The 26,920-nt window shown below is 39.0% G+C and overlaps 1 protein-coding gene and 1 long non-coding RNA gene across 2 annotated transcripts in view; one reads left to right on the top strand and one right to left on the bottom strand.

The window, feature by feature from the left end:
• Positions 1-19,956, top strand: part of Vsig4 (V-set and immunoglobulin domain containing 4) — a 40,898-nt gene extending 20,942 nt beyond the window's left edge. The window contains exons 5-9 of the mRNA XM_052745359.1: positions 6,564-6,626; positions 7,622-7,771; positions 16,440-16,541; positions 18,886-18,907; positions 19,229-19,956. Coding sequence (XP_052601319.1) covers positions 6,564-6,626; positions 7,622-7,771; positions 16,440-16,541; positions 18,886-18,907; positions 19,229-19,463 — 572 coding nt within the window. The 3' untranslated portion in view covers positions 19,464-19,956. The remainder of the gene's footprint in view (positions 1-6,563; positions 6,627-7,621; positions 7,772-16,439; positions 16,542-18,885; positions 18,908-19,228) is intronic.
• A 2,272-nt stretch (positions 19,957-22,228) lies between these two features.
• Positions 22,229-26,530, bottom strand: LOC128114910 (uncharacterized). Its single transcript, XR_008219937.1, has 3 exons — positions 26,471-26,530; positions 25,947-26,047; positions 22,229-23,110 (listed from the first exon to the last, which is right to left on the bottom strand). It is a non-coding gene; the product is annotated as an uncharacterized LOC128114910 (long non-coding RNA).
• Positions 26,531-26,920: the final 390 nt, after the last annotated feature.

Raw genomic sequence — 26,920 nt, 5'->3', positions numbered from 1 at the left:
TCTTTTCTACCCACCTCCCATCCACTCCTCAGAAAGGATAAGGCCTCCCATGGGAGTCAACAAAGCATAGCATATCAAGTTGGGGCAGCACCAAGCTCCTCCCACCTGGATCAAGGCTGAGCAAGGCATCACACCATAAGGAATAGGTTCCAAAAACCCAGCTCATGTGCCAGGGACAGATTCTGGTCCCACAGCTAGGGGCCCCACAAACAAACAAAGCTACACAACTGTCACCCACATGCAGAGGGTCTAGGTCAGTCCCACACAAGCTCCATAGTCCTTGAGCTCCCACGAGCTTGGGTCAGCTGTCTCTGTGGGTTTCCCCATCATGATCCTGACACCCCCCCCCCCCCCGCCTTGCTCATATAATCCCATCTCACCCTCTTCCACTGGACTCCTGGAGCTCAACTCAGTGCTTGTATGTGGATCTCTGCATCTGCTTCCATCAGTTACTGGATGAAGGTTCTATGATGACAATTAGGGTTGGGTCTCAATTATGGCATGGGTCTGATTACATCAAATCTGATTTGATGTAATCAGACCAATCTGATTACATCAAAAGGCCAATTCAGGTACCCTACCCACTATTACTAAGAGTCTTAGCTTGGGTCATCCTTGTGGGTTCCTGAGAGTTTCACTGGTACCAGGTATCTCCCTAACCTCATAATGGCCCCCTCTATCAAGATATCTTCTTCATTACTCCCTTTCTCTGTCCTGCCCCCAACTCAACCATCCCACTTCCTCATGCCCACATCCCCAATCCCCGCCCCTTTATCCCCCTTACCCCCAGTTTACCCAGGAGATCTGTTCTATTTTCCCTTCCCAGAACAATCTATGTATCCTTCTTAAGGTCCTCCTTGTTACCTAGCTTCTCTGGGGCTGTGGATTGTAGCCTGGTTATGCTTTGCCTTACATATAATATCCACTTATGAGTGAGTACATACTGTGTTTGTCTCTCAGGGTCTGAGTCAACTCACTCAGGAAGATTTTTCCTAGCTCCATCCATTTGCCTGCAAATTTCATGATGTCATTGTTTTTTACCACTGTGTAATACCCCATGTGTAAATGTACCACATTTTCTTTATTCATTCATTGATTGACGGGCATCTAGGTTATTTCCAGGCTCTGGCTATTATGAATAATGCTGCTATGAACATAATTGAGCAAGCATCCTTGTGGTGTGATTGAACATGCTTCCGGTATATGCCCAAGATTGGTATAGCTGGGTCTTGAGGTAGATTGATTCTCAATTTTCTGCGAAACCACCATATTGATTTCCAAAGTGACTGTATGAGTTTGCACTCCCACCAACAGTGGGGGAGTGTTCCTCTTACTCCACATCCTCTTCAACATAAGATGCCATTAGTGTCTTTGATCTTAGCCATTCTGACAGATGTTAAGATGGTATCTCAGAGTTATTTTGATTTGCATTTCCCTCATGATTAGGGATGTTGAGCAATTCCTTAAGTGTATCTCAGTCATTTGAAATTCTTCTGTTGAGAAGTCTCTGTTTAAATCTGTACCCTATTTTTAAGTAGATTATTTGGTATTTTGATATCTAGCTTCTTGAATTCTTTATATATTTTGGATATCAGCCTTCTGTCAGATGTGAAATTGGTGAAGATATTTTCCCATTCTGTAGGCTGCCATTTTGTCTTATTGACAGTGTTCTTTGCCTTACAGAAGCTTTTCAGTTTTCAGGAAGTCCCATCAATTAATTGTTGAACTCAGTGTCTGTGCTACCAGTGTTATATTCAGGAAGTAGTCTTCTGTGGTACTTCCCACTTTCTCTTCTATCAGGTTCAGTGTAACTGGATTTATGTTGAGGTCTTTGATCCACTCGGACTTGATTCTTTGAGAAAATCGACAAGATAGATAAAACCTTATCCAAACTAACCAAAAGGCAGAGAAAGAATATCCAAATCAACAAAATCAGAAACTAAAAGAGGAACATAACAGACACCAAAGAAATCCAGGGAATCGATAGGTCATCCTTCAAAACCCTGTACTCCACAAAATTAAAAAATCTAAAAGAAATGGACAATTTTCTGGATAGGTACCACATACCAGAATTAATCCAAGACCAGATAAATAATTTAAATAGACCTATAACCCCTGAGGAAATAGAAGCAGTTGTTAAGGAACATTGTCAAACTCTTTTTATTAGGCTACAGTTACCCTGATACCCAAATCACGCGAGATACAACAAAGAAAGAGAAATACAGACCAACCTCCCTCATGAACACTGATGCAAAAATACTCAATAAAATACTGTCAAACCGAATCCAAGAACACATCAACAATATCATCCACTATGATTAAGTAGGCTTCATCCCAGAGATGCAGGGATGGTTCAACATATGAAAATATTTCAATGTAATCCACCATATAAACAAACTGAAAGAAAAAAAAACATATCATCATCTCATTAGATGCAGAAAAGGCCTTTGAAGAAATCCAACACCCCTTCATGATAAAGGTCTTGGAGAGATCAGGAATGCAAGGAACATACCTAAACATAAAGCAATATGCAGCAAGCCAACAGCCACCATCAAATTAAATAGAGAGAAACTCAAAGCAATTCCACTAAAATCAGGAACAAGACAAGGCTGTCCACTCTCCCCTTATCTATTCAATATAGTACTCCAAGTTCTAACTAGAGCAATAAGACAACAAAAGGAGATCAAGGGGATACATTTTGGAAAGCAGAAGTCAAACTTTCACTATTTGCAGATGATATGATAGTCTACATATGTGACCCCAAAATTTCTACCAGGGAACTTCCACAGCTGATAAACACCTTCAGTAACGTGGAGAGATGCAAGATTAACTAAAAAAAAAAAAAACACAGTAGCCATCCTATATACAAATGATAATGAGCTGAGAAAGAAATCAGAGAATCAACCCCCTTTACACTAGCCTATTTTTTATCTTAATACTTGTGTTTTTGTAGCATGTCCCGCTAGACCCAGCATTCCTTAACTTGCTTAAGATCTGGTAGAACTGAATAGTGAAGCCGCTTAGGCTTGATCTTTTTTTCTTAAGAGCTGTTTAACTAGCAGTCCAATAATTTTTACTCGTTTACATTCCATAATTTGAATTTTCCCGGTTCATCTTTAGAAGTTAACATTTCCTTTTTACAATTTATTTATTTATTATTTTATGGATATGAGTGTTTCAAAGGGTTAGAGTGCGTGACACCAGAGCAAAGGCATGACTGCAGGAAGAGTTAGAGCTCACATCTTGATCTGAAAGCAGGAGGCTGAGCAAAAGAAAACTGGGAAGGGTTCAAATCTTTTGAAACTTCAAAGCTGATCCCTAGTGACACATTTCCTCCAATAAGGCAACATCTCCTAATCCTTCCCAAACTTTTGCACCAACTAGGGACCACAGTTTCAAATATATGAACCTATAGGGGCCATTTTCATTCAAACTAGCATAATATGTAAGTACAAAGTACTTGCCTGGTGCCTGTGGAGAGCAGAAGCACACATAGATTCCCTGGAACTTGAGCTCTATATAGTAATGAGTGGCTATGTCAGGGCTGGGAACCATACCCAGGTCCTCTGCAAGAGCAAAAAGAACTCTTAACCACTGAGACAACACTCCAGGCACTATTTCTAATTTTATTTTATTCAGTGGAGAAGATGCGTATTGTATCAGATATTTTTATAATTTACTGAGATTTATTTTATGTACAAAATATCCTCTGTTTCAAATAATGCTCCATGTGTACTTGATAATATTATCTACTCTGCTATTATTACATGAAGTATGTTATATATGTCACTGTTGGTTAACAGTGTTGTTCAAACCTTGAAGCTCCTTAATTACCTCCATTATAGTTATTATATACATCATTTAAAGTGGGATATTGAATGCAAATTATTATTGGTAAATTGACCGTTTCTCTCCCCAATTCTACTAATTTTTTCTTCATGAACTTTTGGGGCTCTATTATAATCAGTATATGTTTATAAATGAGTTTTATCCTTCACAAAAATAATTTTATGATTACAAGTTGTTCTTCTTTGTACCTAGTAAAAAATTTTTCTCAAATATAGTTTGTCATATAAAGTATAGTCATTCTACCTATATCTTGGCTAATGTCTTCATAGTACATCTTTTGACATTCTTTTACTTTAAAACCTTTTTTCCTTTGAATAAGCAAGCATATCATATAGTTAGATGTGATACTCTGAGGCTCTCTGCCTTTCAATCTAAACTTTTCTACTTATATTTAATCTAATTATTGATAAAAGATTTATACCCAATTTTCTATTTGTAGTCTTTATCCTTTATACTTCTTTCTATGTTCATCCAATGCTTCTACCTTTGATGCTTACTAGATCATTTCTAGTGCATTATATACTTCAATTATTGTTTAGTTTACTGTGTTGGCTAGTTTTATGTCGATTTCATAGAAGCTAGAGTCATTTTGCATGAGAAAGCCTCAACTGAGAAAATGTCCCCACTAGACTGGCCTTTGAGCAAGCCTGTGGTATATTTTCTTGGCCAATGATTGATGTGAGAGGGCCCAATTCACCACAGGCAGTACTGGGTTGGTGGTCCTGTGTGATATAAGAAAGCGGGCTGAGTAAGCCATGGGAAGAAATCCAATAAGCAACATGCCTCCATGGCTTCTGCTTCTGAAGTTCCTGCTTCTAGGTTCCTACCATGAGTCCCTGCCATGACTTCTCTAAGTGACAGAGCATGACCTGAGGTTTGTAAGCTGAAATAAATTCTTTTTTTCTCAAGTTGCTTGGGGTCATGGTGTTTTATCACAACCATAGAATCTTAACTAAGGCATTTACTAAGTGTTTTCATTATTTCTGTCTGTAGGATATCATCAATTCCTAATTTATTGGATTTATTCCAATTTAATTTCATAGTATACAAAAAGCTGTTTGTGTACAGCTCAATTTCTTATCATTTAATTCTGTCATTACTGCAGATTACATCTTAGTATATTATAATGATATGAGCATTGATTTAGAATTATTGTTTTGCAGGGCTAAAGAGATGGCTCAGCTGTTAAAGGCTAGGCTCACAACCAAAAATAGTATTGTTTTGTAAAGTGTTTTGTTTTTAAGTCAGGTTGGAAAAGCATGTTTATACTCGATATTCACCTATATAGTTACCTCTATGGGTGTTTTTTTATTTCTTAATATTAGTTTTGGATATGATCCACTGTCCCTTTATTTTAGCTTAAAGAGTGCCTTTGGACATTTCTTATGGGTCCTATCCACTGGAGAACCTCACAATCATTATTTATCTGGAAAATGTCTTGGTTTCTCCTTCCCTTTCATTTGGGGGTTGTTTATGTTTTAGATGGGAGTTCTCTATGGTGCCCAAACTAAATTTATACTTGTAGTTGGGACTACAAGCACATGCTGACTCTTCTTATTTGTTTTTTATTTATTTGATTGTTTGTTTGCTCAGGACTTTTGTTGGTGATTTTTAAAAACTAATTTTGTATAGTCTTGTGTATTCATTGGCATGAGATAGCCACTGAATTCACTATTTCATTAGCTTAGAAGTCAGCTAATAACTGGGTAGAGATCTTCTTAACTGTCGGTGGAAATGAATCATGTATTATTTACCAGAGCAATGATATCAATATGCATTGAGTTTGCAATTATAGCACATTATTTATTTTATGTTAATGTGAACCTTCAAAGGCTAACCATATGTGTGAACTTATATTTTTTCTGAATATACACAAGACTTTAAGAAAAGATATCACATCCTTGACTCTGGGAAATTGCCAAACTTTTCACACTTCCTGGAGATATCTATTTTGTGAGCATTTCCTTTTAAATTATTGGTTACTCTCTTCTTTCCCCAAACTGTGTGACAAATTTCCTCCTAGCCGTGGAGAGAGACTTTTAGTACAGATGCTAAATAAAACAAGCATTTGAAGTCACATTTTTCAAGAAATCATTAGATAGGTCAAATAAAGGTAATATTTCTGGAATGAACTGATTTCTCTTGCACCTGGAATAGGGTATTAATTTTTATTACCTCTGAGTTAAGTTGAAATGCCACAAAGCTTCATGTTATTACTAAAACTGGACTGTTTTTCTTCCATAAACAGGGTAAGTTCCTATGAACCAATTTCCAAAATTCTGGGGAAAATGACAATATCAGAATATTTCAGCTATGCCTTTATTTCTGTGAGGGGGTGGTAAATTTTTAGTAGCCATTACTTGACCATTTTCATTGAAGTCACCGACTAACACCTTTGTTATACTTCTGAAATCTCTCTCAGGAATAAATCATTATATTTCAGCTAAAAGTTAGTGATTATTAAATTACATTTCCTCAACCAAGTTTTCAGAACCCCTAAACTCTAGATACAGATTCACTGAAAGTCTTTGAACCTTGACTTATGAACTTTACCTTAGAATGGTGTGTGAGGAATAATAAACAGGCAATAGAAGTTGCCAGCATCATGAGGGGAGGATTAAGAGGTTCAAGCTAATTCCTAATTTTACTAGTATCTTCAATTGTTTATCTAAGGGTATCATATTCCTAAACCAGGCTCCTTTCATTCCTTGCAGACTCCTCTAATCCACGTATAATCAATACTGAATCACCTACAACCATGCAGTCCTCTTTGGAAGGTAAGTATTACTAGGGCTTTGTTACAGAATTCTTAAAAAAAAAATGTTTGGAAACCAAGGATATGCAATTCCATTAACTTTGGGCAAAGAGATCACTGTATTACTCAGAGATGTCATGGTAGTAAATGAATGAATGCAAAAGAATCGCAGCAAAGGGTAGTGGAGAAGTTGAATCATGAATATACAATTTTCTTTGTGAAAACAAGCAAGAAGAATGCATTATGTTACATTTTTCCTAACCTGATTTACTATGTGACTTTGAGACTACTTCTTCTTTTTGTGTCTTGTTTCTCCTGGTAACCCCTTAGAGAAAAAAAAAAACAGATATTTCACCTCATAGTACAATATAGACTAATGATATGGCTTGTTGCAGGATATTTGGTTGCACTGTGAAACCCCTAGACTTTGTTAATAAAATCAACCATGAATCAGGGAGCAAAACCAGTGACTAGTTGACAAGAATTAGCCATAGAGAGTACAGAGGACCCAGGAAGACAGGTAGAGATATGCGCAGGAAGGAGTAGGGAGGGACTTAGAGATTCATGGTCTTTTTAGTTAGGGACAAATGGAGAGATGTTCATTGCTGGGTCTCCACCCAAAAGAAAGGTCAGCTGGTTGTTTCTCAGCCCTCTGAGCTAACAGGTTTTCACCCCAACATCTGACTCCCAAATCTTTATTGGTAGATAGAACAATAGACACTTAGTTAAAAACTGTATTTGGTAGCAGCAACAGAGCCAATCCTGGCAGGACCAGAAATCCCATCAAGCCACGCATGGCCTGAGCAGAGGAGTGCTGACTATGTGGCAGCAGAGCTGCAAAAAGTAGTTAAAATATCAGGTGTAGCCACTAAGCCAACAGAAAAACAACAATGACTGGACACCCTGAAAGCCCAGAAGAGATCTCCAGCAAAGACATCAAGCCTTTTCTGTCATCCCTGATCCTCACATCTCTTCAGTGAAAGAGAGATCTCTGACCTGGATTCTCTCTTCTCACAGCAACAACTACAGTGAATTCAAACTTTGACTGGACCACTAAGGGGAATGGAAAACTTAAAGAGTCCATTGCTGGCCCAGTGAATGGAAAACATGATGGGACCACTGCTGGCCCAGAGAATAAAAACCATGAGAAGACCATTGCTGACTCAGGTAAGAGTAACATTAGGAATTCTATCATTCTTGCTTGACTCTGAACTTTGTGACTCCTTGAAAGATTTTAATGCAGAATTAAACACCACAATTAAGGAAGAGTTCAGAAGCTAAACTGGGTAGGTAAGATAGAAAGGGAAAGAGAAAGATACAAAAATAAAAAAGTCAGATTGTGGTTAGAGAAAGTGATAAACGTGTTCTTAGTTTGTTTTCTATTGCTATAGCAATATACTTCTCAAACACTGAAAAAAAAGTAGGATTAAGACCATGAACTCATCCTTCTATCCTAAGGAGACAGGAGATGGAATAGCTAAAAATCAATGCAGTCCTCCACTACTTTAATTCTTGACAAAGGGCTTTTGTAATAGCTCACAGCTAATTTTTATTCCCCAAAAGTCTCACAGATCCCCAAATCAGGATCTCAAGGATTAAAATCTCAAAGAAAAAATACTCTGTATTATTTCATCACAAGCTTCTAGTCAGCTAATACGCACTAATATGCCTAAATTGATTCTTAAAATAATGAACTTTTTTGACATTAATGTTTAGCTGCTACTCTTTTTTTAATTTTGTTTTATTTTATTTTACAATACAATTCAGTTGTACATATCAGCCATGGATTCCCTTGTTCTCCCCCCTCCCGTCCCCCTTCCCTTGCCCCCAGCCTACCCCCATTCCCACCTCCTCCAGGGCAAAGCCTCCCCTGAGGACTGAGATCAACCTGGTAGACTATCTCCAGGCAGGTCCAGTCCCCTCCTCCCAGGGCGAGGCAAGCAACCCTGTATAAGCCCAGGTTTCAAACAGCCAACTCATACAATGAGCACAGGACCGGTCCCACTGCCTGGATGCCTCCCAAACAGATCAAGTCAATTGACTATCTCACCCATTCAGAGGGCCTGATCCAGCTACTCTTAAACAATGAGATTCCCATTTTCACTTGTGCTGCTGTAGACCATCCGTCAGAACTCTACAGATTATTTCATGGTCGTGCAAGCAGTTGCTAATTCCAGATAAACCACAGAACTTGTATGACTCCAGGTACCCATCAAGTATCTGTTTTGATTATTCAGTGTGAAATAGTTTGATAACTATTACTCATTGTGTCACACTCTGGCGTTGTATCATTGAAGGCATATGATACTGGGAATTGAACCAGTGGTCTCAAACATGCTAGATAAATGCTCTACTAAGAAATAAAATGAAAAGCACAGCAGAAATCATCATGTACAGATAAGATCAGGCAGAAGAATGAATTTCAAGGATGAGTGACAAGGTAAAGAAAATAATACATAAGAAAATACATAAAGAAAACATTAATGAACACAACTAAAATATTTGAGAAGTCATGGATACATTTGTGAGACCAAACCTAATAGTCCATATGCAGAAGAAGGAGCAGAGATCAAGTCAAAATGCTTAGACAATATATTCAATGAAATTATAGCCAAGAATCTTCCAAACCTAGAGAAAGAAATATACATCCAAATAAAGTACTAACTAAAAGTTGTACAGGGAAAATGCCAACTCAGAGGCAGAAGCATGAATTTCCTCTTAACATCAGATCTCTCATCAGCAACACTAAAATCCAGGAAAACAGAGAATGACATATTTCAAGCTCTGAAAGTATCAATGTCAACTGAGATTGGTATCATCAGCAAATGTATATCTTAGAATTGATTGAGAATAGGAGCCACTGAAACCCGGAAATGGGTGACAGGGCAGTCCCTATATGAACAGCCGAGAGGGCAAGATGCCCTAGAGCACATTGTGTTATGCTGTGAAAATGAAGCCTGAATTGTGTTGGATATCCCAAGATGTTGATGATGCTAGAGTCATGAAACATCTGCCATGGAGAACTGCAGATAGGAAGTGGTAGCAGCCCAAGAACGAAATGCCTGTTGCAGGCAGCAAGGCAGGAGTGGCAGAGTCCTATAACCCCTGTGTCACCAGAAATGAGGCTACATGATTTGATGTCTGCCCTGCTAGATTTTAGTCTCTCTTCACTCCATTATTTCCTTACTATCCCCCCATTTCTGCCTTTTGGAATGGTAATGTGTATTTGTGCCATTTTTATGTTGGAAGTATGTGATCTGCTTTTTGATGTTACAGGAGGCTATAGATAAGACATTTATTTGGGTCTCAGAAGAGACATTGGACTTTTAAATAGTTTTGAGACTGTCACAGATTGTGAGGACTTTTAAAGTTTGACTAAGTGCATTTTGTATTGTGATGTGATCATAAACCTCTCAGGGTCAAAGAGTGGAATGCAATGGCTTGAATGTCAATGTCCCCTATAGGCTCTTTGAGTATTTGGTCCCCATGTGGTGGAACTATGTAGCATGGCATGGTCTTTGTGAAGAAAGTACATCACTGGGGCTGCCCTTTGAGAGTTTATAGCCTCACCCCAGTTCCAGATTCCTTTCTCTGCATTCTGTTTGATGTTGAAGAATGTCATTGAGCTCTCAGCTTCCTGCTTCTGTTGCCAAGCCCATGCTTGCTACCGTGCTTCCCTGCCATGACAGACGCTTATTCATCTGGAACCATAAATTCCTTGTCCTTTAAGCTGCCTTTGGTCATGGTGTTTTCTCACAGCAGCAGAAAAGGAACTACTACAATAAGGCATATGTGTTTAGAGACTAATCTATTTCTTACAGTTTTCCAAGTTCTTTATAATTTTAAAGTGTTTTCTAATAATCCTAATTTCATTGAAGTCTAACAAAGCCCTTTTAATCTTTAATTTCACTAATTTGAGACTTCTTTCTCTTTCTTTTGATTATTTTAGCTATGAAGTTTGTTCATCTTGATCCACTTAAATAACCAACTATTTGGTTAATATCGTGTATTACTCTTTCAATATGTGTTTTATTTATTTCAATCCCTAATCTTTATTATGTCTTGTTATGTACTGGGTTTGAGATTGACGTCTTTTCTCCTTAGAGCCTTGAAGTGTGTATTAGCTACTTTTCTATTCTATGATGAAACACCATGACCAAGGTAACTTACAGAAGGAAGGGTATACTGAGATTACAGATTTAAAGGGCTACAGTCCTTGAAAGCAGGTGGCAGGCATCAGGCAGTTGAAAGCACATAAGTCCAACCACAAACAAGAAGCCAAGAGAACAAACTGGGGGTAGCACATGGCTTTTGAAACCTCAAAGCGCACCCCCACTAAGATACTTCCTCCACCCTCCTAATACTCCTCAAACAGCAACCAACTGGGGACCAAGTATTCTAAATCCCAAGACTCATGGGGAACACCTCACTCAATCTACCACATTCTACTCCCTAGCCTTAATGCCCACATCATAAAGCAAAATTCATTTAGTTCAACTTCCAGAGTCCCCATAGTCTTGCACAGTCAGAATAATATTTAAAATCCAAAGTCTCCTCAGATTAAATTGATCCTTATGATTACATTGAGCCCATCAGAAGCATTACAATCAAGGAAATTTCTTAGTTGTAATACACTTTTAAAAAAAAGTAATTATATCTAACATACAATAGCACATTATATGCATTACCATTATAAAAGTAAGAAATTGGGCATAGTCAGGAAATACTAGACCGAAGGAAGAATGAAGCCCAGAAGGACAAATTCCAAAATCCTAAAGCTCCATAGCTCCATGTCTGATGTCATAGGGCTTATATGGCTCTACCCCTCTGATTTTGCTGCCCACAACACCATTCCCTGTCAGGCTCTTTCCACTTCCTTTCTACAGTGGCCGTTCAGGGCCACTTGAACTCTCAGAACCTTCATGGATGAACTTCCTTGCCACACTTTGGCTGACCTTAGTGGCTATATGAAACCACGGGGGAAAAATTCAGGACCCACTAACGTTTGCATCCTTCATTCCTCCAAAGTCAGTTCCATGTGGACAGCAGCACCTGCCAGGTATGATTATCAACTTAACCTGATTATCTCTATAGACACAGAGAAGGCATTTTATAAAGTTCAACACAGCTTCTTAATAAAAGTTCAGAAGTAAGTAGGAATATAAGGGACATACCTCAACAAAATTAAATGCTACGTATGAAAAGTCTGAAGCCAACACTATACTAAGTTGAAAAACTTAGAGCATTCTAAAATATGAAATGAGATAAAGGTGTGTATCACCTTCAGTTTTATTAAATACAGTGTTCATAATAAAGTTTCAGGATACATAATGACCATATAAAATCAATATTTTCACATATACCACAATGAACTTGCTGAACACAAAATGAGAAAAAATATCCCATTCACACTTCTGGGCATATACTAAGACTTTATATCCTACCATGGACATATTTGCACATCCATGTTTACTGCTGTTCTGTTCACAACAGGAAATAAAATCAGCCTAAATAGCCACCACAGATGAACGGACAAGGAAAACACATTATATATTGCAAAGGAATTTTATTCAATCATAAAGAAAAACATGAAATGTCAAGAAAATGTATGGAACTGGAATATATGTTAACTGGGGTAACCTAGGTTCAATAACATAAATGTTAAATGTTTTTTCCTATATGTCAATTTGAGCTCCTAGTTTTTATGCATGTGTATTTTTATAAGAATGAGTGAGGTATAAGCCATGAAACTAAAAAGAAGCTGATGAGAAGGAAAACGCAGTAGTGTGTGCGTGTGTGTGTGTGTGTGTGTGTGTGTGTGTGTGTGTGTGTGTGTGTGTGTGTGTTTGGTATAACGTTCATGTGTGTGCACATGCTTGCCTGTGTCTGCTCATGTGGAGACCAGAGCTCTTCTTTAGATGCTTCTTCTATTGTTCTCTACCTTATTTTTTTATAATTTATTTATTTGTATTTTATGTATCTAGATGTTTTGCTCACATGTATGTCTGTGTGAAGGTGTCAGATCCTCTGGAACAGGAGTTACAGACAGTTGTGAGCTGCCATGTGGGGGCTGGGAATTGAACCAGGTCCTCTGGAAGAGCAGCCAGTGCTCTTAACTGCTGAGCCATCTCTCTAGCTCACCCCCTTATTTATTTTGAGACAGAGTCTCTCACTGGCCTAGAGCTCACTATCTTGTCTAGACTAGCTGGCCAACTAGAACAGAGAATTCACTTGTCTCTGTCCCTGAACACTGTGGTCACAGATTCTCGTGACTATGTCTGATTTTTATGTGGGTAATGGGATGTGAACTCTGGTTTTGCTTACACACAAAATATGTTAACCACTGACCCATCTGCCTAACCATCCCTCCAAAACAAACAAACAAACAAACAAACAAACAGAACTAGTTTTAAGGAAGGAGGTGAGGAGGGAAGTACAACACATGTGACATGAAATGGTAACCACTGGGACAGGCTACAAGTGGCAAGAAGGCAGGATGCAGTGGTGGAGAGAAAAATCAATCAAAACAAAGTATGATGAATATGTTATTCTGAATGCTGATCGTCATAAATGAAAGTAAACAAAAGAAGGGCATTGAATATCACTCAGATGTGTCATTGAAGTTATGAGGAAACTAAAGTCCAGCAACAGTTAATGATTGGACTAGCTTCACCATATTAACTTTTCTGTGACTGATATAAAAATGTGCCTCAAATTTTCTATATTAAAATGACATAAATATGTTACCTCATACTTACGTTTATCAAAAGTCTGACATAATTGTTAGCGTACTAAAATCAGGTGCCAGTAGTGTTACTTACAGTCCTTCTGGAAGCTTTGTAAGAGAATCCATTCCCTGATACTTTCCTCTCTGTAGAAGCTACTACAATCCTTAGCTCGTGACTTCTTTCATCTATTTCATCTATAAATTGGTAATGTAATATGTTCAGATCTCTCTCTGACTCTTACCTTCTCTCATATCTCCTACCTTCACCATTAAATCAGTACTTAGTATTATATTGAGCCCATCAGTAACATTAATGATAATTTCCCTATTTTAGCCGCAGATAACTATCAGCCTTAATTATGCCTTTAACATTTATTCTTCTTTGGATTACATATAATTCTAGGAATCTGAATGCAAACATCTTTGGAGGAAGGCCCATTATGGCCTATATGGCCACACAATAAGTAAATAAGACTTCAGACTGGAAACTTTGTACAGTATATTCCTTCAACCGTATTAGTGCCTGTATTAGTTACTTACCTCATTTCTGCAGTGAAACACCTGACAAAGGCATCTTAAGAAAGGAAGGCTTTATTCAGGCTCACAGCTCAAGGGGATGGTCTAGCATGGCAAGGAAGTCATGCCTGATAATCACACCAGATCTACAACCAGAAAGCAGAGAATGCTCTTGTTTATTCTGTCCATGATGCCAACCCATAGATGAATGATGCCCACAGCTAAGGCAATGCCCAGAGGCTTGTCTCCTAGAAACATCTAGGTCTTTTCAGGTTGACAGTATTAACTCTCAACGTACCCTAGATGTCTGAGTGGAAATAGTTTTTGAGAAAAGAAGAAGCAGGGAACTTGAGCAAAGAGTACTACAGTGAAGAGAGTCTTTATGGATTAACATAACTTGCCAGAATCTCATGAATATAGCATTTCTGAAAAGCTGATGAGTCACAACACCACTTTCTTTTTCTTAAGGCAAAATGAAAGCCTCTTGTCTTGGTCCCATGGAAATCTGGCTGTGGCCAAAAAAGCAATCAACCAGTGGGACTTAGAGAATTGGTTTTGACATTGTATCTCTGACGTTTATCAAGATTTTCTGAAGAATGTGGGATTTTGTTTGTCTCTCTGGCTAGATCAGAATGGCAAGATGCTCTAGGCTGATACTTAGAGTTTCTGATTTGATCTTTTTTCCCAAGGCTGATTTTTGTTTATTTGCCTGCTTTTTAAAAATTTAGCAAACTTTTTACTGAAGCATAGTATATGAATAATGTATAGGTAAATTAATATTTTAAAAATCTAAAAAAGGGCATGCTTCACAACCACATTACCTGTTGTCTAATCCCCACCAAATGATTTATTTTCCTAATCACTATTGCCATGTATTATTTTAAGCTATTTTGTACTCTTATAAAGGAATAAAATAATGTATTTTTGTTGCTGGTTTCTTTTACTCAGTATGTTTATCAGAGTCAGTGGTGGTTTTATATGAATATATATATGTATGCTATATACAAATATATTTCCATTGCTAGATAATTGGTTAGTATGTATATATGTGTATATGTGTGTGTGTGTTTAACAATGAATTTATTTATTTTATTCTTTTTTTTTTGTTTTTGTTTTTGTTTTTGTTTTTCGAGACAGGGTTTCTCTGTGTAGCTTTGCGCCTTTTCCTGGAACTCACTTGGTAGCCCAGGCTGGCCTTGAACTCACAGAGATCCGCCTGGCTCTGCCTCCCGAGTGCTGGGATTATTTATTTTATTCTTGAATGTTAGCTAAAAAACTTCCCATTTGGATCATTACTAATAATTCTTGGATAAGCAATATTGCATTATTGACAAATGTAACCCTGGCCATCCAGGAACCAGGTATGTATAATAGGCCGACCCCAGACTCACAAAGATCTGCCTGCCTCTGCCTCCCAAATGCCAGGATTAAAAGTACACACCACCATTCCCACCCAATCTTGTCTTTTTAAAGGAATGTTATATAAACATTCAATACTTTTATTATAACTTCTTGATTCTGGAGAATTTTATACATGTATAAAATGAAATACGATCATACCCATCTCTCATTTCTCTCTTCCAGCTCCAACCATATACTCTGCAAACTGACCCCTGCTAACTTCATGTCTTCACTTTAGATAACCCACTAAATCTGATCAGTACCACCTAGATGTGCATGAGTTTGGGTCCATCCACTGGAGTATGGGAAAGCCCTCGGTGGGAACATACTGAAAAAAGAATGAATCTCCTCCTCCAGAAGCTATCTTCAGTAAGGAGTAGGGCCTGAAGAACACGTGTACTATCTATGCAGGACTTTTGGCTTGATCTTACATCAGTCTTAGCAGAAAACCCTAGCTACTATACTACTATAATTTCATGAATGCAATAACCCTGTCATGCTCAGAAAACAACATTTCCCAGCACTTTTCCTCATTGTCTGGCTCTTAATCTCTTTCATGATGTTCTTTGAGCACACCCCCATATGATGGCTCAGTGTTAAAGAGCACTGGCTGCTCTTCCACAGGAACCAGATTCAATTCCCAGCACCCACATGGCAGCTCACAACTGTCTGTTACTCCAGTTCCAGGGGATCTGACACCATCACACAGATATGCGTGCAGGCAAAACACCAATGCACATAAAATAAAACTAGAAATGAGCACTTAGTCTCTTCTCGGCACTTTCACCAGTTATGCATCTCCACATGGATTGCTATCAAATGCAAAATAAGCTTCTTAGTCCAATACTGAGAGAAGCCTAAGTTTATGGGTGTAATGTTCAGGTAGCAGATGGAATATTTACAAAAATTAAAAAAGCAAGTTCCACTCTAGAGCCCATGATACACCTCCCCCCACCCCAGATGTGGACTTTTGACCAGGATTATAGTGCCAGGCATGATATTCCTTCCTGTAGAGCAGTCCTCAGTTCCAATCAGAAACCTCTTAGTTATCCTACACTAGTCTTGCTGCTATCACACCATGGGCACATCTTGCCTGATATGTTTTGTTATGCACAAGGTCCAACAGTGGGTAAGGCCTTTGACTGACCTCATCTTTAACCAAATACCACTTAGTCTTATTTTGTCTTTTAGGAAGGGGCCTGCCAATTGCCATCATCTTTATCATCTCACTTGGCTGCGTAGTGGTTATCATCATAGCTTATATCATGTTCTACCACAGGAAATTCCAACAAGGTGAGTGATAAGTAGGGACAGTTGACTTCTGTTCATTCATTCTTTCTGATGGTATATTTAGCTACATTCTATATGAGGCCTAACATTCCAACGATCTTGAAGACTAGTTTTAGAGTAATGGTAGAAATGAAAAGAGACAGATATTCACTGTCTTTGCAAATAATGATGTAAGACTCGTGACACATAATATAAAAATCTAGGGTACCCCGCCAAGGACAGCTATCTTTGTAATGAATCATCTTATAAGAATGGAAGAGAAGCTGCCCTCAAGTTGCTTGCAATTTATGTGAGGATTTCAAAGTTGAAGCATAGAATTTGTCAATAGCATACATTGCAGACAGATTAATGATTCAAAATGTAGAGAAGATGATATTGAACAAATAGTGGAGAGGAGAGTCAGAGCTGGAATAATAAACAAAGCATTTCAAAAGGTATAACTGGAACTAGATCATACTGAATGAAGACAATATTTGAAGGGACAGTATTCCAGGAACGTGAAAACAAGTGAGCAGAAGTATAAAGGCCTAAACTTCAAATGCATGTGGATTATCACAAAACTTCAAATGCATGTGGATTATCACAAAGGGAAATTCATTTAGTTAAGTGATAGTGAAATACAGGGGAGAATGAAGGTTCCTTTTAATCATAACAGGTTTTGAATTCCAGCCTAAAGAATTTCTTTACTAGGCCTTGCCATGGCCCTAAGATTAACCCAGTTGTTTTGATCAGGGAAATAGTATGATGAAGACAGCATTGTCAGAGCTATTTAATGAGTATGGAAAAACCCAAAGTTGAGGGGCATTGAATTGTTTGTTTCTAAGAAAAAGTTATAATTCAGTACCCCTGCACTAGTCATTTTGCCTAGAATTATCTTGTCTACTTTTCTGTAGCATCTTCCACTCATAAACACCTTTTTGGCTGTAGATCACTTTAATCAAATAGAAGTGAGCCTTGTCTATCTCCTTCCCCAGGGTCTCAAGTAGAACCTATGATGTTGGCCAGTTACCATGACTGTGATCCATCAGGATGATCTTGGGAGTGGAAATTCCTCAAATGGCTACAAATACTAGCTCCATTTGAAAGAAACCATTCACCATAGTCTTATTAAGGTTAAGAGAGTAACTACTGATTATTTGCCTCTTAAAATATCCCCAAATATTTCATAGTTCCTCGTAGCTCAAGGGAATAAGACCCTCTATGATGTGGGTCTAGCCCTATTTTCCTCCCATCCAGTAGTCACTTTAACTTATTCTTATTTCTAGTCACTGAATTCAAACAAGCAACTAAAGCTTACACAATGTGTCTTTGTGTTTTATTTTTTTACCCTTCTTAGTTTGCCTTCCCAGAATTCCTGCTTTCTGTTTCTCTTTAAGAGAGACAGCTTCAGAGTAGTAATTCAATTTAGTCTGTAGCTACTGAGCATAGTTTGTATTCCAGATACTGAGTATATAAAGACAAAAAAAAAAAAAAAAAAAAAAAACGGACTTGGAAGTACAGAAGCTCCCAGCCCAGTCCAATCGGGGGAAATAAAGCATGGAAATGTGGGTCTCTACAAAATAAAACTCCCATAATTTGCATTGTTATCTTTCTTATAATTCCAGTTGCTACCCTGAACTAGCATAAGCACCTAGAGGGAAGAGGGCTGTATCAAGAAATAAATACCCATCTTTGTGCCAATTTAATCCTCTGCAATAGAGAACAGTTCTCCTCCACAGACACTAGGAGGCAATGATTATCTAGTTGGGTCCCTTTTAGTTTTAGGGTTTTAAGTAATTATATATTTCATTAATTAAATAAAATACCAACTTTTCCAATATATGATATAAATCACACACACACACACACACACACACACACACACACATATATGGTAAAAGAGGTTATGTAACAACTGAGCCCTTTCTTGAGTAATATCAGCATCAGCACACTTGAAAATGGACTGGGTTATGGTCTCTGACATGGAACCAAATTCAGTGCATTTTTCCTGGGCTTTAGCGGGGCAATCAAGTTCCCCACAGAATTTTCTGAGACTCTTTGATGAGAATCCTGGGTGAAGAACAGTCTGGCGTGTTCTCCCTTTAACCACGCTGAGCAATATCTTCAGCCTGATGTTCTAAGTCAGAAATAGCAAAGGGGAAGGAGATCAAGCATGTGTACCTTCCACTTCTCTGACAAATCTATATCCCTGGATATCAACTCGTGACAATATCTCTCAATATTAGAAAGCTGGTACCTTGAATTCTCTTCTGTTTCCTTCCCCCGTTTTTGGACTGGTACTGAGGTTTCATTGGCCCTTGTCTACTCTACATATAAATTTCTAACCTGATTCTTCCTTGCTTTCTAGAGCACGTCTATGAAGTGACCAGGTAAGATACCCTCTCCTTTTCTAACTTATTAACCATTCCGTGCCCTAAATTCTGTTGATCATTGGCAGAAAACCTGGAGTCTAGTCCTAACAGAGTTCTTCAGGCTCAGAAAATATTTTATCCCCTCAGATGAATGTTCTCATGTTGTATCCTGTATCCATGAATGCACAAGATGATTTAGGTATACCAACTTTCTGTCCTCACAATCCCTATCTGACATGATCCTAGGAGCCAGTGGATAAGAACTTGGGAGGCAGGATGCTAGAAAGCAGGATCTAAGCCCAAAATCTTTCTCTTGAGTAATCGGGTCTTGGTCCATAGGGTGTGTGCCAGGGAGACAAGCAACTCTGAAGAAACCACAAGGGTGACTACCTTCTCAAGTGGACACTTCAGTGATGAACCAGATTCTCATGCTCTGATCAATGACTATTCTGATGAGCCTTGCCTGGGCCAAGAGTACCAAATAATCACCCAGATCAACAATGATTATTCATGCCTGTTTCACACAGCTCCCAGAAACTATGAAGTTCTTGCTACTGAAGACAACACCTGCTAAAATGCCCCTCTAAGTCAAGGTCTACTGACTTACTCAGTTCTTGCCCTTAGCATAGCTTTCTTACTTGCTTCCTTTCTTCCTACACAACCTAAAGTATCAACTCTGCCAATGTCGGGGCCACTGGGAAGGAAATCTTGGTTTGGCTAAGAATTTACCATATGCACCTCAAGAAAGCTAGCTTCTGGATTTGGCCCTGGACCCTTCTATGTTCTGCCTGGGGCCTCTACAACTCCTCTGCAAACACCAGAAAAATTCCCACAGCACTAGAGGTTCTTCTTTATGCCTCAAGGCATCACCAGAAAATCAGACGAGGTTCAGTCCTACCAACTCAGGCAACCATCTGTGTCCATGATTAAATCCCTTTCTCTAGAGCCAGAGGACTTTTGATTAATATTGCCAAATCACAGGCCAAGGTACAGATCTGTTCCTACACTGAGAATCTAATGCCCTTGTATTCTTTTTGGTGTTAATAAATGTTTAATCATGACAGCAACTTCAGTTGTGTTTGTCTTCTCTCAAGACACAATAAAATCTACCTAAAATGAGACTAAATAAGATGGTAAGCACCCCTAGAAATATAGATCACACACTTTTCTGCTCTGTGTGTGTGTGTGTGTGTTTTACAAGAAAGTGTGTGCGTGCGTGTGTGTGTGTGTGTGTGTGTGTGTGTGTGTGTGTGTGTGTGTGTGTTTTACAAGAAATTTAACCTGAGTTAACCAAGTTCTCTACTACTGAGCTATATTCTTGTACTCTTTTTACTTTTTATTTTTCTGAGCTCTCATTAACTTGCCCAGAGTTGCCTTTATTTCCCTCTCTAGGCTTTGAGCTTGCCAGTTGCCTTAGCCTTCCACATAGCTGGGATTAGAGGGCTGCTGAGCTTTACCTTTACCTTTTGTTGCTGTCAGTTGTTTCTTGGTTACCTGGTCTTTCACCTCTGAACTCATGCCATTTCCCTTCCCACACCATGGATAGTCCTATCTAAAGCAAATCAATCTTTTTTTAAATAGTATTCTACATAACATCCATCCCCAACTCCATCTTTCTTTCAGCTCTGCTTGGTGACTCTTTTCAGGGCAACAGGAAGTTTGGCCAGAAGCCCTACTTCTTTCTTGCAGAACTATGAATGTAGATATGAAGTAGTTCCCTTCTTTTCAAAGTATGTGTGTAGTACCAGTAAAATCTTTGAGTTAGTTACAATATTCATTGGTCATCTTCTCTAACTCCTGAACTCTTCTTACAATGTGGAAAGGGTTAAGAGTAACAGATTCTTTTTTTTTTTTTTTTAGGAAAGAGAAGGGAAGGGAGAGGAGGGGAGGGGGAAGAGAGGGAAGAGGAAGGTGAAGGGAAGGGGAGGCAAAGAGGAGGGAAGGGAAGTACTATATATTTATGTACCTTTGAATCAAACTCTCTTGTAAAGAAATTGTTTGGGGCCAAGTTTGCACTGTTTCCTTCCCACCATGTATTTCATGCCAAGTCAACTTCCTTACTATTCATGAGAATTACTACGTTGCCTATGTTTTCTGCATAAGCACGGGATCAGGTCAGGTTTCAACAAGAGCTGCTCCCACTTTAAGATGATTACAAAAGTCAAAATAGTACACAAAAAGAACAAGTAAGAGCCCTCCCCATTTCACCCCCACTGATGCCACCAAGTCAATGATTAAAACCTCAGCATTTTCCTCTTTGCTGAATGCTAGCTACACATAATTGGTGAGAAGGACAACTTCTTCTTCTCCATTTCACTTACAAGCCTCCACAACAGGGGCCCCACCCAGTAGAAACCTCAGCTTCCTTCATGAAACAGCTCTGAGTCCAGACCCCCAAGCCTTTGAAAACACTCATTTATCTTATTCTGATGGAAAAAAAAACCACTGGGCTTGAAGAGAGAATTTTTATTGAAATTGCCCTAGTAAAATTAATCACAAATTCAGGGAAGCCCCTACACAGGAACCACCAGGGATGTCTCCTAGTCTTTCATCTGAAAAAGCTTAAAGATTACTGATCTGAGCATTCACATATCACAAATTGGGAAATGAGAGCCAGTGAGAAACGATGACTTGTCCAGAGTGACATACATCAAGCCAAGGGCAGGACAGAGACTGAAATTGAGACCTATAGATTTTTTACCAGTGTGCATACATTGTTTCAGATGTCTTCTGAAGATGCTCTTTGCCCCTAAAGTAACATGTTTTTCCATGTGGGATAAACCAGTGAGTCATTCCTATATAGAATGGCAGCCTTTAGGCTCTTCTAAGCAAAAATGGGGTGACAAGACAGGTCTTGTCATTTAGGTGGCTGGATGGTGAGTGGAAAGTTAGAGTGAAGGTAGGTATCTCCAGAACAGAGGGAAAGTATGGGATTTCTCTAGAGAAGCTTGCCAATATATCATGAAATGTAAATATATATATATATATGTATATGTATATAAAATAATGAAATGTTAGACTCTGGAGATAGATGTTAGAAACCCTTTTCTATAGTTCTGTATCAGAAGTTCACTCAGTGCAGCATTAGATTAGTAAAGGCTCAGAAAATTCTGTTAAAAAGTTCCATGTAAACAAATAAGTCCAAAATTTATTTGCCCTCTGAGCCTATTTTCCCCTTTCCTACTTCTCCAGCCCTAAGTCCTATTTCTCAGAAAAAAATCCCATTTGGTTACTACTTGTATACACTATAGCATTTGAATACCCACAGCTTGATTTTTTTTCACAAAACCCTGGGTGATATTTGACCCACATACCCAAAGGCAATGGACAAGTAGGACATCAATTAATTGGTTAGCTTTTATTAAATAAATTAAAATGTTGGACAATGGTAGGAAAGACAGCAATCAAGTAAATATAATACACTCTAGACTCTTACAACGTAATGGGGAATTCAAGAATATACCCTGGAACAATTCACTGACAATTTAGGAGAATATGTTGGGTGGCAGGAAATGTATCTAGTCAAGGAGTAAAGGAAAAGTCTAGGTGGACTTTCAAAACTGCCCAGAGCGATTGGAATTTGGCATGGTCTGAAAGTACATGGAAGAATTGGGTGTGCAAAGAGAAGCAGGAGGAGTGGTTTAAGAAGGAGAAAAGCAAAGAGAAAAAGATAAAACGTAGGTAAGGTCAAGATGTGCTCCAAGGGCAAGAACGTGGATTTCTATGTCCTACTTTCTTATAAAAGTCATGATACTTGTATGAAAATTCTGGTGTTCAGGCTGCAAGAAGAGCAATGTAAAAGAAGACATTAATAATAAATCAAATAGCACTTCTTCCTGGTATCACTTATGTATTTTCAATACCATTGTGCATTCCATGGCATTCCCACAAGGTAAGTAGATAGATATATCCCAGATTTTTGGGCCCCAGAGCTGCATCATTCTTACCCCTATGTCCCCTGACAAAATGTTATAGTTCCCTCAAAAACCATAGAGTAACGTGAGAGAGCTTGGTGTTTCATAAACATTCATATATAGTCAGCAGGCTGGCTATTCTTCTGTCCTGGGCCTGGAGCTGACAGGCATGAGCCACACTTGGGGTATTTGACAAACTGACACTCTACCACACAGAGTGTCCAACTCAGCTTGTCAAATACACGGAGCGTGACACTGCAGAAGGCCAGATCAGGAACTTCCACTGGGCATCCTGGAAGATGTGCACCTGGAAGGAGAAGGAATGTGGTCATTAAGTTATCCCCTGAGCCCCAGGCAAATGGCAGAGGCTGACATGTCCAGCTGAAACACCAAAAGAGGGAAGTGAACAAAATAGGCTGAAGGCTCCATCCCAAAACTGGGATCCTGAGTGTTTGTCTGGAGACTCCAGTGGCCCAAGCCACAGTCAACTCATCTATTCAGCTAAAACAGGATGGTTTGGTCACCATCCTTCCTCCCTGATTTGAAAGGCCTCAAAGACAATATCCTTATTCCTTCCTTCTATCGACTTCCCTTCATGCTGTGTTTTCAGCATCCCAGTTATGCACCTAGACTTTGACTTTTAAAAATGGGCTTGACTGTGAGTTCGAGGCCAGCCTGGACTACCAAGTGAGTTCCAGGAAAGGCGCAAAGCTACACAGAGAAACCCTGTCTCGAAAAACCAAAAAAATAAAAATAAAAATGGGCTTGAATTCTAGCTCTGCCATTAACCAGCCGGACAGCTTAGAGAAATGATTTTATGTCCCTGACACCTAGCTTTTTTTATAGCCACAAGAATGTGCATAAAGTCATTGTGACAATATGTGATAAAGCATTGAAAGCCATTAACTTAGTACTTGTTATGTAGCAAATGCTCATGAACTGTGGTTATAGCCAGTTATGATAGTACATGCCTGAATATCAGCATTCATAGACAGAGGTAGGAAAACTTCAGGTTTGAGGCCAACCTGGACTATGTAATATGACCCTATCTCAAACAAACAAACAAAAGGCCTAGGGATAAAACTCATTGGCAGAGCATTTGACTAACATGTACAAAACTCTGTATTCGATCCCCTGCACAGAAAGAAAGTGACTAAAATGGGTTTTTAAAATTAAAATAAATAAATGAAATAAATATTAACATGAACTAAATGATTGACAATTTGTTTAACAGAATTGAAACAGTAATTTCTTGTGGCCTTAGCCAGCTTTCTCATAAATAGCAAAGAACAAATCCTATTAAAATTCCCTTATAAGTCATCTGGTTTTACCAACTCAAGATTATCAATGAGAAAATGAAGTTTGGGGAAAGACTTGCTATAGGTCATACAATAAGTTGTGTCCCTCAGGTTTCCTCACTGTCACGTTTTCCTGTCTTTTTCTTATACCCCCTGCAAAAGAGCAACAAAGAGCAAAGGAGGGCGGTGGATTTTGCAGGGCAGCGTTAGGCTCTTTGAACTCACAGCCACTGGGGCAGTAGGGAAGCTGCCAGGAGAGCCTCTCCTGGAACTTGTTTGAGATTGTCTTTTGCATCACATGCATCCTGTTACTCACAATGCCAGCTTGCCAGTGTCGAATTTTGTCCTGTCCAGATCTAAATGTAGGTTTGAAAAAAAAATGGATGGTCTGTATTAAGCACTGGCACAAAAAGTGGCAAACATATCCCAAGATTACTAGGAAAGGAGAGCTTCCCTGTATGGTATTTCAGTAAGAATATGCTGTTTTTTCTAGTCTTAGCTTAATGGAAGAGGTTAACAATCACTCCAATTTGATGACTTAAAAGCTAAAGATCAAACTGTCTTTTCTACGCCTTAACTTTTCTCACTGTCTCCCAATCCAGCCTACATCTCCCAGAAGTGTGGCTTTCTGGCAAAGCAGCTGTCATGCCACATGTGGTACAGAGGAAAGAATCAGACAAAATTAGATACTGATCCTAGCCAGTCATAGCTGGGATAAGTCTTTCTTAGGCTTCAACTTGTCTTCTCTAGAGACGGAGACAGAAGTCTTACATGTCAAGGTAGTTGAAAATTGTCTGATGAGATTTCTATAGCTTCTTCTAAAGGTGCTTAAAGAGACCTTGCTTCGGACTCTGGAGCTAGTAAAATCCAAGGAGAGTTTGAGTTTACAAGGGCAGAGAAAAGAGTAATGGACTGGTGGTGGTGGTGTTATTTCCTGTCATCATCTCCACTGCCTGTCACCTGCTATAAGAAGAGTTGGACACTCCAGAGGTATCCATAGCCTCCTGAATGCCCTATCTGACCCCATTCACCCCAGGAAGCCTGAAAAAGAGGTATGAGAGGGGTTAAAGAGTCAGTACACTGAATTAAAAGATTATTATAAATACTGTTTCCCAGTATTGATGGAAGGAGTCAGTCATTAAGCTGGATGTAGGCCAGTTTCATTTTCACTCTTGATGTTCTAGTTCACACCTGTTCAAAGGAGTACATAGAAGAAAAGCAAGTTCATTTGAAAAAGGTTAGTCAGACCCGTAGAATGAAGAGAGAGATGACTACATGGGGTGCTAATTGAAGAATTCTTGAACTCTTCTGTTTGTCATTATCCGAAATAGCATCATTTTCCCCATGAGAGTGCAAAATCCTCCACTGGATAGCTCCAGAAGGCTGCTCTCAATGAGACCAAGAATAGATCAGTCTTCATGAAAGAAATTGGAGGGCATAAGCTTGGTAAAAGAGGTATGAGGTCTTACCAAAAGATCTAAGTGTGCAGAATAAGTCACCTATCAGGAAATAGATTAGTTAAAAAGAAGTACTCAGGACATGCCCGAATATCCAGATTTCTTCCAATATAAGGAGATCCACCTGCCTCAGTTGCAGGGCACCTCTTACTTTTTGGTATCTCAGTCTCCTACAGCAGGACAAAAGAGCACTGGCCTGTGGTTAGACTGAGCTGTGGTAGGTTCTGTGTGGCCTTGGGCAATACCTTCTTTCTCTCTAGACCTCTGTTCCTCACTTACACATTTGTTCTCTTTCTACTCCAAACTTCCTTCTATGTGACTTTTAAATTCTCAAATTTGAGTAATGAAGTAGAAGACTAGAAAAGGAACTTTCATCCCTCAGTCATACCGTTCATATCAACACCAACTTTCCAGGATGTGTTCAGCACTGCTTAGAGGTACACATTCGAGCTTCAGTCTCATTGCTGCTCCCAGCTGAGGGCTGATAACCTTCAAAATAAGAGATATGGAGACTAAGACATAGACAGCACTCCATCTTTGTCTTCCTCTTCTTTGAAAAAGAGACTCCAACACTGAGTGCTAGAATGCAGAAACGACTCACTGAAAGAAAAGTGATAGACAAAGGACAAAACAAAACATGATCTTCAGAACTCCTAACTTCTGACTCTGAAGAACATTTAACTTCTGCACCACTGTCTTCTAAACACCATCATTTGTTAGGAATTATCATGTTCCTCCTCTCAGTAATCATAAGCTCTAGGATAGACAGCCAATAGAAAACTTCGCCTGTCTCATCTTTGACCTGCATCCCTAACTATGATCTGAGAATCAGTTAGGCATATCCAAATTACTGTTAGTTGTTATAGGCACTGTCTCAGCATGGAAATCAAAGTGAAAAAATGGATACTATACCTGTCATTGAAGTGGTGCCTGAAGTGGTCATTGGCGTGGGATACAGGTGATGAACCGAACTATAGAGATCAGGGAAAGCTGCGCTTTATGTTGTGAGCAGGAAGGTCACATGTTCGGAAGGACTCTGTGTCATGAAGAGGAAACAGAAATGAGGAAGATAAAGTTGAGGCTAACCAACGGAAATCTGGGTGCAAAATGACAAAAGAGAGCTGTTGTGAAAGGGGTTGCTAAAGCAGCAATCGCCCTACTGCTCTGTCTCCACCCATTCTCAACCAACCTCCAAAGACACTCGCTGACTTCCCATGCTACCGAGTGGGAAAGCAGGAAGTTAACAAGCTGCCTTTGTGCTCTGCCCATGAGGCTAGGAGGTTTCCTCAGAGCAACTGAGGGAATCCTCAAATATCAGAGCTATGATATTATGTAATGGAAATCTATTGTCAAAATTTAAAA

The sequence above is a fragment of the Peromyscus californicus genome, unplaced genomic scaffold, assembly GCF_007827085.1.
Source record: "Peromyscus californicus insignis strain IS unplaced genomic scaffold, ASM782708v3 Scaffold_10__1_contigs__length_136768540, whole genome shotgun sequence".
NCBI lineage: Eukaryota > Metazoa > Chordata > Mammalia > Rodentia > Cricetidae > Peromyscus > Peromyscus californicus.
The sequence above is the reverse complement of the archived record's forward strand: the minus strand, read 5'-3'. Positions and strand labels throughout refer to the sequence as shown.